Source organism: Prunus avium, chromosome 4, assembly GCF_965620075.1.
Source record: "Prunus avium chromosome 4, drPruAviu1.hap1.1, whole genome shotgun sequence".
Lineage (NCBI taxonomy): Eukaryota > Viridiplantae > Streptophyta > Magnoliopsida > Rosales > Rosaceae > Prunus > Prunus avium.
The window spans coordinates 10,441,407-10,457,016 of NC_142287.1; the positions used below are offsets into that span (position 1 = coordinate 10,441,407).

General features: G+C 44.2%; 1 protein-coding gene across 1 annotated transcript; it reads left to right on the forward strand.

The window, feature by feature from the left end:
• LOC148294767 (uncharacterized) lies at positions 1-817 on the forward strand. The gene is made up of 2 exons (XM_088251874.1): positions 1-78; positions 164-817. The coding sequence occupies exons 1-2, from the start codon at positions 1-3 to the stop codon at positions 815-817; spliced, it is 732 nt and encodes a 243-aa protein (XP_088108000.1).
• Positions 818-15,610: the final 14,793 nt, after the last annotated feature.

Genomic DNA, 15,610 nt, shown 5'->3' on the forward strand with positions numbered 1-15,610 from the left:
ATGGAGCTGTCAGAGATCGAGCAGCTGTCGATGAAGACGTTGCGAGAGCAGACCGGGCGAGCCTTCCGGCTTCAGGCTGCAATAAGTTTGTAGAGATTTTGTTTTTCGTTTTGTTTCCAAGTGTTTGTGGATTCGGCACTTACTGAACTTTGGATTTATGCAGGCTGATATGGACATGTGGCTTTGCGTAAAGCAAGCCGTAAATGCTGCCGAACGGTACCAGAAGAAATTCGAGGAGGGCCGTTCAAAAATTGCCGATGCTGGTAAGTTGATTCAAGAGGCGGATCGGCGTGCCGAGGAGAACGCTGCCAAGATTGCAGAGTTATCCTCGAAACTGGCGACAACTAAGCTAGAAGTGGTGGCAGCTCATGAGGCTAAGGTTGCTGTGCAAGTAGCGATGGATGCAGCCGAACGGTCGCATGCTATGGAGGTGGAAGAGGCGAAGGCGAAGGCCGTTGCTGACTACCGTTCCACGAAGGAGTTCACGCTGCTGGTGTTCAAGGAAGTCATGGATCAATGTGACGACCTTGTCTACCGATTCAAGCAGTATAACGCAGATAATAAGCTGAACTTGAACTTCCTCCGGGATCCGCCTCCGCTGCCAGAAGGGGTGACCGAAGAGATGGTGGAGGCATACAAGGGAGAGGATGCCGATGCCGAATCTGCTGGTGAAACCGACTCAAGCAGTGGGGAGGAAGATGGTCATCCTGTCCCAACTGCTACCAGTCTGCCTGCTGCCGAACTGTCGACCGGTCCTGAGCCTGCGTCAGCTGATGCTGAAGTCGAGACGACCGATGCTGATCCTCCCTCCTCTTAGACTTGTGTATTTTAATCTTCATATTTTGGAAATGTACTCTTTTTTTTTTCTTTTTTTTTTTTTGAATGTGCCGAATGGCACTGTACTAAGACAGATGGCCCGTTTGTGGCTTTTTTAATCTCAAGTTTGCTTTGATTCGGTTTAATTTACTAACTTCCGTATTCTTATGTGTGCATGCCGTAGGTAGTTTATTCTGAATATAATATTGCTGTTTATGGTAATGCCGTATGTATAGAATAGGGAGTGTTAAAATAAACTGATTACAAAGGTGACGACCGAAGGTGTGGTCACTTGGACAAAAAGTGATGACTGAAGGTGTAGTCACTTGTAGTAATATTTCAAATGTTCTACGTTCCAAGGGTGGCCGAGGGTATGGCCATCGGTACCGCGCAATCGGTAAGTTCCGGGTCGGCAGACGGTGATGACCTCATAAGGACCTTCCCATGTAGGGCCAAGGGTGCCTTCGTTGGAGTCCTTTGTGGAGAGAGAAACTTTGCGTAAGACCCAGTCCCCCACTATGAACGATCGGCGTTTGACGCGCGAATCGTAGTATCGTGAAGTCTTCTGTTTGTAGGCGGCATTCCGAAGCTGAGCTTGGGAACGGTGTTCCTCGATGAGGTTAAGGTTGAGTGCAAGCAGTGTCTTATTTCGCTCTGGCGCGTAAGATGCCGTTCGGCACGTGGGTGCGTTGATTTCGACTGGGACAACCGCTTCGATACCAAAAGCAAGGGAAAACGGCGTTTCGCCAGTTGATCGTCGGTAGGAGGTGTTGATGGCCCATAACGCTTCTGGGAGCAAATCGGGCCAGGCTCCCTTAGCTTCCCGAAGCTTCTTCTTCAGTGTTTTCTTGATGATCTTGTTGATGGCTTCTACTTGGTGTCTGCCGCGCAAATCTCACGACCTGGGGTTCCGGGCCGAGGGGATGTGCGTTGACACGCGGTTTCCTGCTTTTGGGTGCGGTGCGGTTATGCGCGGGCGTGCCAGCGCGGTCTACCATGCGTCGAGTTGGTTGATGAGTGTTGGATGGATAAGTGATGCGCCTGTTTGAACTCGTCTTCTAATCAAACGATTGTAGCCGAGAGAGGAACTGGTCTCGGCTGTTAGGTTCACGGCCTGAACTACAAGGCCGTTGAATGATGGGGTTGGTGGTGGGTTTAGGGTGGTGCTCCGGCGCGTCGCCTAGGGAGTGACGGTCGTATGATATATGGGGTGAGTGAACGAACAACAAGGATGGTGCTCCGGCTCCTTCAAAATCAAGGGTCGTATGATATATTGATGAGTGAAATTTCCTTACAATCTAACACTACTCCTAGGAAAGCAAGTAAAGATATTGAAAGTGCATTACAGGAAAAAAATAAGTTGCTCCGTGGGAGGCTTTGGTTTGGTGTTTGAACCCGTCTTCTGTCACTCGAGTCTTGTATTTATAGGAAGAGTTCGTGGAGGAGTACTCGAAGCTGAAAACCCGCATGGTGGAGCCTGATTAGAGCAAGTGGGTGTCTAATCGACATTTGGGATCATGAAGCATGGTGGTGTGATCCCTTAAATCCTGGTGAATCTCGGTCGCCGCCCTGATCGTGGGTTCTGAGCTTCTGGCTGTGGAGACGCATTTATTGCTCTGAAAGCTAGTGACCTAATACCTCAAGCTGGCTGCCAGAATTCTTGTGAGAATGTCTACGTCTAATCACTCTGATCCTCATCACCAAATCTTGACTTCAATCACTTCCCACCTTTCCTCATGCATTAAATGCTTATTTGTGGCCAGTGGGCTTGCTGCATTAAACAGGCACTACTTCATTAAATGAAGCATGGGACCCTGTTGTCACGTGATGATTCGCACTTAATGCCTCTGGCCGCAATTTCATTCGGCCTCGGCCTCGGCCTGCACTCGAGGCCGGGATGATCATGCCTTAGCATTTTTCTTTTGTCCTCAGGAAGGCAAAGCACCCTTTTGAAACGCTGCGTTCCGGTCTTACGAGCAAGTGCCAGGGCCGAGAGAAGGGACTCCTTCGGCCAGCTCATGGCCGTGATTTAATAGGCACAAACACCTGGCCGTTTGATTGTGGGTGTGCTGGAGATGCGAATAACAAGTTGATGTTGAATCGATGGCATAGGTGCCGGAACTGAGAGGAGTCGAATTGTTTACCGTTGTCGGTGATGATTGCGTTCGGGAGGCCGAACCGACAAATTATGTTCTTCCACACGAAGTGCTCAACCCTGGCTGCGGTGATGGTCTTCAATGCTTCGGCTTCGGTCCACTTCGTAAAGTAGTCGACAGCGACGATGGCGAATTTAAGCTGTCCCTTTCCCTGGGGCATGGGGCCGATAAGATCCAAACCCCATTGAGCGAAGGGCCATGGGCTGACAATCGGAGTGAGCGGTTCAGCAGGCAGTTTAGTGATGGAACCAAAGCGCTGGCAATGATCACACCTCTGGACGAGTTTGGTGGCATCGGCATGAAGAGTCGGCCAATAATACCCTTGCCGAATGGTCTTGAAGGCCAGAGATCGGGTGCCAGAATAGTCCCCGCAGGCTCCTTCGTGAATTTCTCGTAAGATTTAGTTCCCTTGCTGCGGGGTCATGCACCGAAGCAATGGTAGGGAATGACCACGCCGATAGAGAATTTGATTCAAAATTAAGTATCGTGCCGATCGGCGGCGGAGAGTTTTGGCCTCAGTTTTGTCGTTTGGTAACGTTCCGCTTGTGAGGTAAGCATGGATTGGATCCATCCAGCTTGGATCCTGCCGAACGGCATGTACCTCGGTTTCAATGGTGCTGTGCCGAGCGAGGATTTCGATTGGCACGTGGCGGCCTACGTTGTCGTCAATTGCCGATGCCAGGCGTGACAGGGCATCGGCGTGGCTGTTCTCGGATCTGGGGATCTATTGAACTTGATACGTGGTGAAGTGGTGGAGCAATCGGCGGGCATGCGTCAAATAGGCAGCCATCGAAGTATCCTTGGCTTCGAATTCAGTCAGTACTTGATTAACGACAAGTTGTGAGTCGCTGCATATCTTTTGTTGTTGAGCACCCATTTCTTTGGCAAGCCGAAGGCCTGCCAACAGAGCTTTATATTCGGCTTCATTGTTGGAAGCCTGGAATTGGAATCGGATGGCATATTCGATGGTCGTTTGATCAGGGGCCTTCAGTACTAAGCCGGCCCCGCTGCCTTGTCGGTTCGACGAGCCGTCCACATAGAGAGTCCACAGGGGAATTGATGGATTAAATGTTCCTTCGGTCGGATGGGCGACTGAACCCGAGGCCAAACCGGGGGTGATATATTTCGAATCAGCGCTTTCAGACGTGGTCATCTCGGAGATAAAATCAGCCACGGCTTGACCCTTCTCGGCAGGCCGAGGATGATAGTGGATGTCGAATTCGCTGAGCTCGATGGCCCATTTTACTAGTCGACCGGATGTCTCGGGTCTCTGTAGTATTTGGCGTAGAGGCTGATTGGTGAGAACGGTGATACTGTGAGCTTGAAAATACGGCCGAAGCTTTCGTGCTGAGAGGACTAGAGCGTAGGCGAGTTTTTCGAGCTCAGGGTACCGAAGCTCAGCATCTTGCAGGGCATGGCTAATATAGAAAATTGGGAGTTCTATGCCGTTCGGCTTGCGAATGAGCACAGAACTGAGTGCCGTTGCCGAAACCGAGAGGTAGAGGATGAGTTCTTCGCCGGGAAGAGGGGTGGATAACAGGGGTGCTCTGCTCATGTAGGCCTTAAGATCTTGGAAGGCTCGATCGCATTCGGTAGTCCAGACAATCTGCCGTTTGCTTCCTTTGAGGGCCTTGAAGAATGGGGCGCACCGATCGGGCCAAAGCGGCGACGCGCCCAGTGAGACTCTGAATATCTTTCTGCGTCTTCGGTATCTACATGTCGAGCAATGCCTTGATTTTTCAGGGTTGGCCTCAATGCCCCTTTGGCTGATCATGAAGCCAAGGAATTTGCCTGAAGAGACGCCGAAGGCACATTTGCTTGGGTTGAGACGCATGTTGTACTGCTTTAAGACACTGAACATGAGGGAGAGGTTGTGAAGATGAGAATCGGCTGTTTTTCTTTTGACCAGCATGTCGTCCACATAAACTTCCATCGTGGTGCCGATGAGTTCAGAGAAGATTTTGTTGACCAAGCGCTGGTATGTTGCCCTAGTATTCTTCAGGCCAAACGGCATGGCATTGTAACAGTAAAGTCCTTTGTCGGTGATGAATGCCGTATGTTCGCGATCAGTAGGGCTCATGAATATCTGGTTATAGCCCGAGTACGCATCCATAAAGCTGAGAAGTTCATGGCCTGCCGTGGCGTCTACCATTTGATCGATCCTGGGCAACGGAAAACTATCTTTGGGGCAAGAATTGTTTAAATCGGTATAATCCTGACACATTCTCCAGGCGCCGCTTGATTCTTTGACCAAGACTGAATTGGCCAACCAAATTGGGTAAGTGACTTCCTGGATGAAGCCGATTGTCTTCAGTTTCTGTACCTCTAGCCTCATTGCTTCGTATCGTTCGGCATCATAGGCCCGCCATTTCTGTCTGATGGGTTTGAAAGTGGGACAAATGCTGAGCTTATGACTGATGACACTTGGGGCGATGCCAGGCATGTCATTGTATGACCAGGCGAAGACTTCTGTATTGGCGCGCAAAAAGGCAATGAAATCGGCCAGTAGTGCCGAACTCAAGGTGGTGCCGATTCGAACTTGTCGGTCGGGCTGTGCTTCGGAGAGGGTGACCGATTCTAGATCTTCAATGGGTTGCGCTTGTGGGGTGACGGCCTCATCTCGAGGATCATCTGGTTTGTCCGCCCCCCTGCCGTTCGGTACAACCACGTTGGTAGCAACATAGTATGCTTCGTGAAGCGTAGCTCTTGCCGAGTCCTTTGTTGCCGAAACGTAACATGTCCGTGCACTCAACTGATCCCCTCGCACTTGGCCTACACCAGCGTGTGTGGGGAACTTGAGGAGGAGCATGTGTGGTGACAGCATGGCTTTCATTTTGGTGAGCGTCGTTCTGCCGATGATGGCGTTATATGCCGTTGGGCAATCTACTACCAGAAAGTGAGTGTAGATGATCGTTCGTCTGGGGATAGTGCCGACGGCGAATGGGAGCTGAACACTGCCGATAGGTTTAACCACATCACCAGAAAAGCTTAGGAGGGGAGTGATGTCTTTGTTCAGATGCTGCGGATCTATGCCGAGGGCATTAAAAGCGTCGGCAAATAGTACATTGACCGAACTGCCGGTGTCTATGAGGATTCGGCCCACATCGAATTCTGAAACATCGGCTCGTATGATCATGGGATCGGAGTGGGGGAAGATGATGCCTCCTTCTTCCTCTTCAGAAAAGGTGATGGGTTCCCTACCGAGTCGCCGAATTTTGTCGTTGCGTCCTCCCGCTATGCTGAGGATTTGGGGGTGCCGAACGGCACGAACGTAGTTCTTGACGGATCGGTTGCTGGTTTCGGCGAGGGGTGCCCCTCCACTGATCATATTGATCTGCCGACCCGAGGGTTGATCCGGAGCCGTTTTGGTGTTCAAGTATTGATCCAGCTTCCCTTCGTTGATGAGGCGTTCGACAATTTTCCGAAGGGCGATGCACGATTCTGTATCGTGGCCATTGTACTGGTTGTATCGGCAGAAGACTCCTGTGTCCTTCTCGTTCTACCGAGGGAGCTTGCGATTATTCGGCTTCGGTATCATCTCACTTTCTGTCAGGAGGACATGTTCGTAAAGTGAAAATTTCCTCTGGCCGATTCTTTTTCGGATCTCTGAAGTCGCTTCACCTGCCGTAGTCCTTGCCCCTTTTGCTGCCATCCTGCCGACCCCGGAAGTTGTCTTTCCGTTTGTTTCGTGCTTCGTAAGGAGCAGAGGCAGGGGGTGCCATTCGGTAGGGGGCCTGAGTTGTTGTCCGATTTGCTGGGAATCGGTCATAGTTTTGTGTGGAAGGCCGATCGATTGGTGCCACTTTGCCTGGTGGGGCTGTTGTTAATAATATGTTAACTCGCAATTGTACGGGGCAATTAGTAGTATAGCAAGACAAGTACGAGGTCGTACCCACGAAGACTGAGAAGTTCAAATTAGTTATGTACTTTAGATTACCAAATTCAAGAAGTTAGGAAGTTAAATCTAAAACAGAATTTAAAGCAAGAGTGAGTTTGAAAACAAATGCAGCAAGATTAAAATGAACTTTGAAGTGAGAATGCTTGTGATTATAGAAAGAAATGAACAAACTGAAATTGCAACGGAAAGCAAGTAAACAAAAGTAACAAAGGGTGGTTTTGAAAGTTAAAACACAGGTTTGGAGACTAGGGCATTCGATTCACCATAACAATTCAATTCTGGGTTATAAAGATTCAAGTAACAAGTCTAATTCAGATTCAAAGATTGATTCTAGCTAAAGTATGATTAGGCCATGGTGTTTGGTCCTAACCTTGTGTTCCTAATTCCCTAATTTGATCATTTGTTGTCTAACCTAAAATTAAGCATTAGGAACCCATTAAGCATAGAAGAACATTTTAAACAACCAAGTATGTATCTAATCCCTGTTGTCGAATGTCCATACATACTCTTCCTATTCATAGTTCAATTCGAATTAAAGCATGGTGTATACTCTTAATTCAAACCAAGATAGTTAACAAACAAGTTCTAATGGTGATCAATCATTCAAACAAGCATGTTAACTTATAAGCATAATGAATAAGAACATGAATCATGAATCAAACTTGAAACTCCAAACTTATAAACCCAGAATATTCATGTTAGGTTACATCGAAGCCCTAGTTATGGATTTAGCTACTCATAATGGAAAAGAGACTTGAACAGAAATGAGAAAACATAATGAATGCAATAAGAGTAGAAAAACCCTTTTTCTGAAGTTCTTGTGGTGTCCAAGGCTTCTCCAAGTGCTTCTCCACTTCTAATGCTTCTCCAAGAGCTTCCCCACTTCTAGAAAGATGTATGAAGGATATGGAGGTGATTTGGGATGAGTTTGAGTGAGTGGTGATGGCTAAGGAAGATGAAATTCGTAGGGAAATGGAAGAGAAGTTTGCTGGAGTTGTTTTGGTGATTGTTGGAGTGTTTGGGATTGTGAGAGTGTTTGAGGATGGTTGGAGTGAATTGTGGGGGTTGTGAATCTCAGGATTTGTTGTCTCTTGAATGTGGAATGGATGTGGTATTTATAGGGAGAGGGGAGTGATAAATCTGAATTCAATATGGCTAATGCATACAACACTTGCATTATAAAAGATGAATTGGTTGATGCACTTCAGCAATAAATCCCACCAGCAGCCCTAGCTCATCTTCATGTCACCATGACCAAGCTTCCAACCAGCTACAATAGCTCATGCCTAGCTCACCATGACCAAGCTTCCAACCAGCTCATCCTGAGGTCAGCATGACCAGCAACTTCAAGGGCTTACAACTTGGGCTAGGCTGAATCAAATGAAGACTTTAAGATGTCCATTGTGAAGTTCAGAATGTGTATGATCCAACCACACAAGTATTGGCCCAATCCAAGCTCGGAGGAGGAAGTTAAGGCCGAAACAAATTGCTAACTCAGTTTGCTCGCTGACAAAATCCATCCTGAGCATGGTTCTGTGTTTGCTAGGTGACGGACTCCAGATTTATCCAATGGGGCTGAATTTTGGATATGTTATAGTACACACCCATTGGAACAACTTTCATGAAGAATGTTGCCTCATCCGAGCTATGTAGGTTGCTGAAACAAAGCTTGCAATATGACCTACGGAACTGGACTGGCAGGGGGCTGTAGCCAAAATGAGTTTGTCTTTAAGCTCTTCTTCTCTTCATCCAAATTAGGCCTTAACATGCATGAATTGCATGAATTATGCTCTCTTGCTCTTTTGGCCTACAAAACACACAAAGGGAGGCAAATAACTCAAAATTATAAGAAACTAAGCAAAAGAAGTAAGTAAATTGGGCATGTATATGTATGAAATTATGAGCTTAACACACCCCCAAACTTAGATTTTGCTAGTCCTCGAGCAAAACAAAAGAGAAACAAAGATAAAAACAAAACAAGAAGTTAACTAGACCACTTTCGTAGGTAACTCGATTGCATTGAGCGTATGCAACAAGCCTTTAAACCTCTAGGCATCCCTAGTAGGAGGAGTTGTGTCTCCTGAGGGTTTAACAGATACGATACCCACAAACGTTTTTCTAACTCTACAAAACAAAATGGTTAGAAAAACAACTTTGAAATCAACTAATGAAAATGAAAGAAAGTTTTAGTCATACCTTCAACACCATAGAGTTGCCAAGATAGGTCATCAATCAGTGTGTACAAGTGGAAGCTATAGCTCAAAGGCACACAGTTTCAAAGCAAGCACACTCAAACCTTGAATAGAGAACATGCTTCGACTCTAATTCTCACAGATAAGACTCAATCACTCAGAACCTATGTTTTAATTCTCTCAAGAAAGCATAAGTGAGTGTATGAAATAGAAGCACAAATTTGGTTAGATCTCATGAAAGGATTTAAATACTAAGAATAGAGATACACACATACTTACTAGCACCCATGAATACATCCTCAAAGATCAGCTAGGTCTTTCACAATGTTGTAATGAAAGGCTAAGGTTTAGGGGAAATGGAAGAATTGGAAGGAAAAACAAATAACTTAAGAACATACCAAGGTTGCATGCTTCATTAATCTGCAAGGCATCATTGATTTAGATTGGCATGGCAGCAAACTTCATGGTATCACCTGGCATGGACTTTATTTTTCACACTTAGATCAAATCGAAACACTTTCATCTTCGTTGATTTGATCTGCATCTTCATTAACTTCATTGCACAGATTCACACCAAATTTCATTTAGGTACACGGCAGCAACTTCCTTGCATCAAACTTTATCTTGGCACACCTTGGTATATTTCTAAGTTATAGGGTATGGCTACAAGAGGTTAAGTATCTCAGATTGAGATACAAAGGTAGGGAAAATGATGAGGGTGATAAAAGAAAAGGCTTTGAGTGTTTGGCTTCAAGAGGGCTAATGGAACACACATACGGGTAGGGTGAAAAGAAAGCATATAGAATGGTTATACACACATAGCCTAGCATCACTTCAATGAGTTCATTCATGAATGAGAGCAAGCATATGATATCTGCAAAAGAGAATCATCCATAGTATTCGATCAAAATGAAATGATGAGATCAATTAGAGTGAATTGAAGAAAATAAGTATGGATGAGAAATAGAACACTTTAAACCCTCTCAAGAAAGCAATTAGGCTCGATATAGCTCACTAGGGTAGTCTCCACTATTTTCCTTCAAGAATTTGAGCATGGTACTTTAGCCACCAGAATTCTAAGAGCCAAAGCTTTGTGAAGTGCAAAATTCTGATATGAAAACCTCAATGGCAGCTCCATAGCATCGATTGTATGACATTTAGAAAAAAAAATTAGTGACAAATGAACGAAAATTGAAACACAAATGAATGAAATTTGAAAACCTTCCCCCCAGACCTGAATTAAACATTGTCCTCAATGTGAAAGCATACAAAAGATGATTGAGAACAAACAAATGATAAAGGGAAAAGTTTAGAAGAAGGTTTAGGAAAAAAAAAAAAAAAATGAATATATAAGCAACTCATGGATGACCAGTTAAGGGCCTCAGAAAACACAGCCAGGGGATCCGGGAAGGTTGGAGGGGTCACAATGGTCCCGCTTAAAACTCAAACTTCTTAGACACCGAAGGTGTCGCCTAAAGAACTCCTAGACACTGTATTGACGGAGGTGCTCACTGGGGTTACCAAAAGTTAGCTTATATGAATTTTTTTTTTTTTATTTTATTTTAATTTTTATATTTATTTATTTATAAAAAGGAACAGAAACTTAAAAATAAAAACAAAACAAGTAAAGAGAAAGGATTGAAATGCTTCCCCTTGATGCGATTAGGTCGATTGCTACCAAGCACCTTCTTCTTGAACACATGGGTTGCCTCCCAAGAAGCGCCTTAGTTACTGTCTTGGCAAGACATTGTGCAATCAGCTAAGTTGATGGTACGAAGGGAAGTTGATATACCACATGGCCAGTTTGGATGCCAGCTGAAACTCCCTCATAGAATGGCTTTAAACGTTGTCCATTTACTTTGAAAGTCGAGCCATCTTTAGGGTTTTGAATCTCCACAGCTCCATAGGGAGAAACATTGACCACGGTGAATGGGCCTTGCCATCTAGACTTCAATTTTCCTGGAAAGAGACGCAAATGTGAGTTAAACAAAAGAACTGACATACCTTTGGAGAACTCTTTCCGTTGAATGTTTCTGTCATGGTAACTCTTGGTTCGTTCTTTGTAAAGCTTTGCATTCTCATAAGACTCATGTCTAATTTCTTCCAATTCATTGAGCTGAAACTTTCTTGCATGGCCTGCCTTGTCTAGATCAAAATTTAACTTCTTGATGGCCCAAAAAGCATTGTGTTCAAGCTCCATTGGCAGGTGACAAGCTTTCCCAAACACAAGACGATAAGGGCTCATTCCAATGGGAGTCTTATATGCAGTCCTATAAGCCCATAATGAATCATTGAGCTTAGCTGCCCAATCTTTCCTTGTATTGTTCACCACCTTCTCCAGGATGTGCTTAATTTCTCTATTGCTTATTTCCACTTGACCAGAAGTTTGCGGATGATATGGTGTAGAGACTCGATGGGTGATGTTGTACTTCTTCATGAGTGCTTCGAATGGCTTGTTACAGAAGTGGCTGCCTCCATCACTAATGACAGCCCTTGGAGTACCAAACCTTGTGAAAATATTATCCTTCAAGAACTTCAGCACCACCTTATAATCATTGGTTTTGGTGGCTATGGCTTCCACCCATTTAGACACATAATCAACAGCAACAAGTATGTAAGTATAACCAAAGGAAGATGGGAATGGTCCCATGAAATCAATACCCCACACATCGAAGAGCTCCACAACAAGTATGTTATTCAATGGCATTTCATTCCTGCGACTTATGTTCCCCATCCTTTGGCACCTATCACACTTAACACAAAAATTAAATGCATCTTTAAATAGAGTGGGCCAAAAGAAACCAGATTGCAGAATTTTAAGTGCTGTTTTCTTAGCTCCAAAGTGACCTCCACAGGCCAATTCGTGGCTATGCCTAAGTATGCTTTCTTGCTCTTCTTCTGGAACACATCTTCTGATGAGTTGATCCGGGCAATGCTTGAATAAGAAAGGTTCATCCCATACATAATGTTTCACCATGGAAAAGAACTTCTTCTTATCCTGAGAAGTTAGATCATTTCTAAGAACACCACAAGCAAGATAATTAACAAAATCAGCATACCATGGCTCTTTGACTTGGGCAGCATATAGTTGTTCATCAGGGAAAGTCTCATTCAAGGGTAGCACAGCTCCTCCTTTTTCTTCAACCACAATTCTGCTCAAATGATCAGCTACCACATTCTCACATCCCTTCTTATCTCGAATCTCCAAATCGAATTCTTGCAGCAAGAGAATCCATCTAATCAAGCGTGGTTTGGCATCCTTCTTAGTGAGCAAGTATCTAAGGGCTGCATGGTCAGAATAAACAATTACTTTAGAACCAACAAGGTAAGAACGAAATTTTTCTAAAGCAAAAACCACAGCAAGCAACTCCTTCTCTGTTGTGGAGTAGTTGATTTGAGCATCATTCAAGGTCCGGCTAGCATAATGAATCACATGGGGCAGCTTGTTCTTCTTTTGACCTAAAACTGCACCAATAGCAAAGTCAGAGGCATCACACATTATTTCAAATGGTAAAGACCAATCCGGAGCTATGATAATAGGGGCTGAAGTTAGCTCCATCTTCAAGGTAGAAAAAGCTTTCATGCAAGCTTCATTAAACTCAAAAACAGCATCCTTAGCAAGGAGATTACACAATGGCCTTGTAATGCTTGAGAAATTTTTGATGAACCTTCTATAGAATCCAGCATGACCTAGAAAGCTTCTAATTCCTTTAACAGAGGTAGGGGGTGGAAGATTTGAGATGAGATCGATCTTGGCTTTATCCACTTCGATTCCCTTGCTTGAAATCACATGGCCTAGCACAATGCCTTGTCTCACCATGAAGTGACACTTCTCCCAATTCAAAATCAGATTTGTTTCCTGGCATCTTTTAAGCACTAGAGACAAGTGGTGAAGACAATTATCAAAAGAGGAACCAAAAACTGAAAAATCATCCATAAATACCTCAATGAATCGTTCCACCATATCTGAAAAGATTGACATCATGCATCTTTGGAAAGTTGCTGGGGCATTGCACAAACCGAATGGCATCCTTCTATAAGCAAACGTACCAAATGGGCATGTGAATGTGGTTTTCTCTTGGTCTTCCGGAGCAATGGGAATTTGATTATAACCTGAAAAACCATCAAGAAAACAATAGTAAGCATGGCCAGATAAACGTTCAAGCATTTGATCAATAAAAGGTAAGGGGAAATGATCTTTTCTAGTGGATGTGTTCAACTTCCTGCAATCAATGCAAACTCTCCAACCAGTGACAGTTCGTGTAGGAACTAGCTCATTCTTCTCATTCTTCACAACGGTGATTCCGGACTTCTTTGGAACAACTTGCACAGGGCTCACCCACTTAGAATCTGAAATTGGGTAGATGATTCCTACATCGAGTAGCTTTAAAACTTCAGCTCTAACCACCTCTTTCATGTTGGGATTTAGCCTCCTTTGGGCATCACGAGATGGTTTGCTGTCTTCTTCCATTAAAATCCGGTGCATGCACATGCTTGGACTAATTCCTTTGATGTCTGCTATGGTCCACCCAATGGCTGTTTTATGCTCTTTTAGAACTTTAATTAAGCTCTCTTCTTCATGTGAGGAGAGACCTGCAGCAATTATAACAGGGAGAGTTTCGTTACCACCCAAATATGTATATTTAAGATTATTGGGAAGAGGTTTAAGTTCTAGCTTTGGTGGGATGACAATGGATGGCTCCAATTTCGTGGATGATGGTCCAAGAGGCTCGATTGGTGGCCTAAAGGATGGTGGGTATGGCGGAAACACTTCTAAGGCAGCCACCACTTCTTGGAACTCCGGTTCACAAAGATCTTCCTCTTCTTGTGTTAAGACAGCTTCTAGAGCATCATTAGACTTTCTCTGCAAAATTTTGGAAGAAACCTCATGATCCACAACATCAATTGAAAAGCAAGAATCAAGAGAGATAGAAGGTTGAGATAGAGCATTAAGCATTTTAAATTCAACAGTTTCACCCAAAACAGTCATGGAGAGGGTGCTATCTTTCACTTTGATGATTGTGTCTGCAGTGGCCATGAATGGTCTGCCTAGGAGAATGGGATCAACACGATCTCCATTTGGATTGTCTTCCATGTCCATCACTACAAAATCAGCAGGGAGAATTAGTGTATTAACTTGAACTAGAATATCTTCTACAATACCTTTTGGATATTTTATAGAATGATCAGCTAGTTCAAGTCGCATTGAAGTCTTCTTCATCCCTTCTAAGCCAAGCTCTTGATAAACTGAATATGGCAAAACATTGATGCTTGCTCCCAAGTCCAACATGGCTCTTCCAACCTTCTTGCCTCCAATGTTAATGGGAATGTCAAAGCTGCCAGGATCATCTAGTTTTGGTGGAAGCTTCCTTTGCAATACAGCACTTACATTCTGGTCGAGCTTTACTCCTTCATTTGGAGCGAAATTGAGCTTGTGAGTTTTCAAGTCCTTGATGAATTTTCCATATGCAGGAATCTGTTCAATAAGATCAAGCAAAGGCAAATTGATATTAACTTTACTCAAAATATCATAAATCTCTTTAAAAGCCTTATCTTGCTTTGCTTTCTTAAGACGGCCTGGAAATGGAATCTGTGGAACATATGGAGCGGGTGGCACGTATCTATCTTCTTGAAGATGTGGTGGCACAAATTTGTCATCCCTTTTATGCAATTGGAATTGATCGGATTTCTGAGAATCTGATTTGGCCTTAGGAGCAGATTGAGAAGTTTTGAGTTGTTCTCCTTCCGTAGCCATGGTCTCCTCGTCTTTATCTTCTACAATCACAACATCATTTGAAAGATTAGAATCATCTTTATTATCAATGATCTTACCTGATCTGAGCACATGAATGGCCTTGGCTTCTGGGTTCTTTGGATTGATCTCAGTTTGGCTTGGCCATTTCCCAGGCACTCTTTGAGTTATTTCAGCAGCTATTTGGCCTAATTGGACTTCCAATTTGGAGATGGCAGCTTGTGTAGTTTGCTGAAAATTGGATTGGTTGATTGCCATCTGCTTCACTATATCTTCCAATGATGATGATGATTGTTGTGGCCTTTGGAATGAAGGGGGATTTGCTTGATTCTGGGTATTTCTCCATGAAAAGTTTGGATGATTCCTCCAACCTGGATTATAACTTTGAGAGTATGGATCATTTCTTGGACCTTGGTTGTAGGAATTTACCAACTTAGCTTGCTCTTGCACAAATTCTGGATATCCAGCCCCAAGTGGACAAGTTGTGGTAGCATGGTCATGAGATTCACAAATGCTACACACTTCCTTCGGAGGGCTTCTTGAGTTTAATGCAAGAAGAGCATCTAGCTTTTGTTCCAGTTTTGAAATCTGCACACTAGAAGCATCATTAGAACCACTAATAACACGTTTACCTCTTGTATCCGTATGTTGGGTCTCCATTGCTATCTCCTCAAAGAGTTCGTACGTTTCTTCTGGAGTTTTGGTTTTAAAAGAACCACCTGCAAAATTGGTGACTATATTATGACTAGAAGGGGTTAGTCCTTTATAAAACATACGCATTTGAAGCTTCAATGGA

Coding starts and splice junctions, on each gene's coding strand:
- LOC148294767 (XM_088251874.1), top strand. CDS start 1: ATGGAGCTGTCAGAGATCGAGCAGCTGTCGATGAAGACGTTGCGAGAG. Junction 79..163: donor GAGCCTTCCGGCTTCAGGCT/GCAATAAGTTTG, acceptor GGATTTATGCAG/GCTGATATGGACATGTGGCT.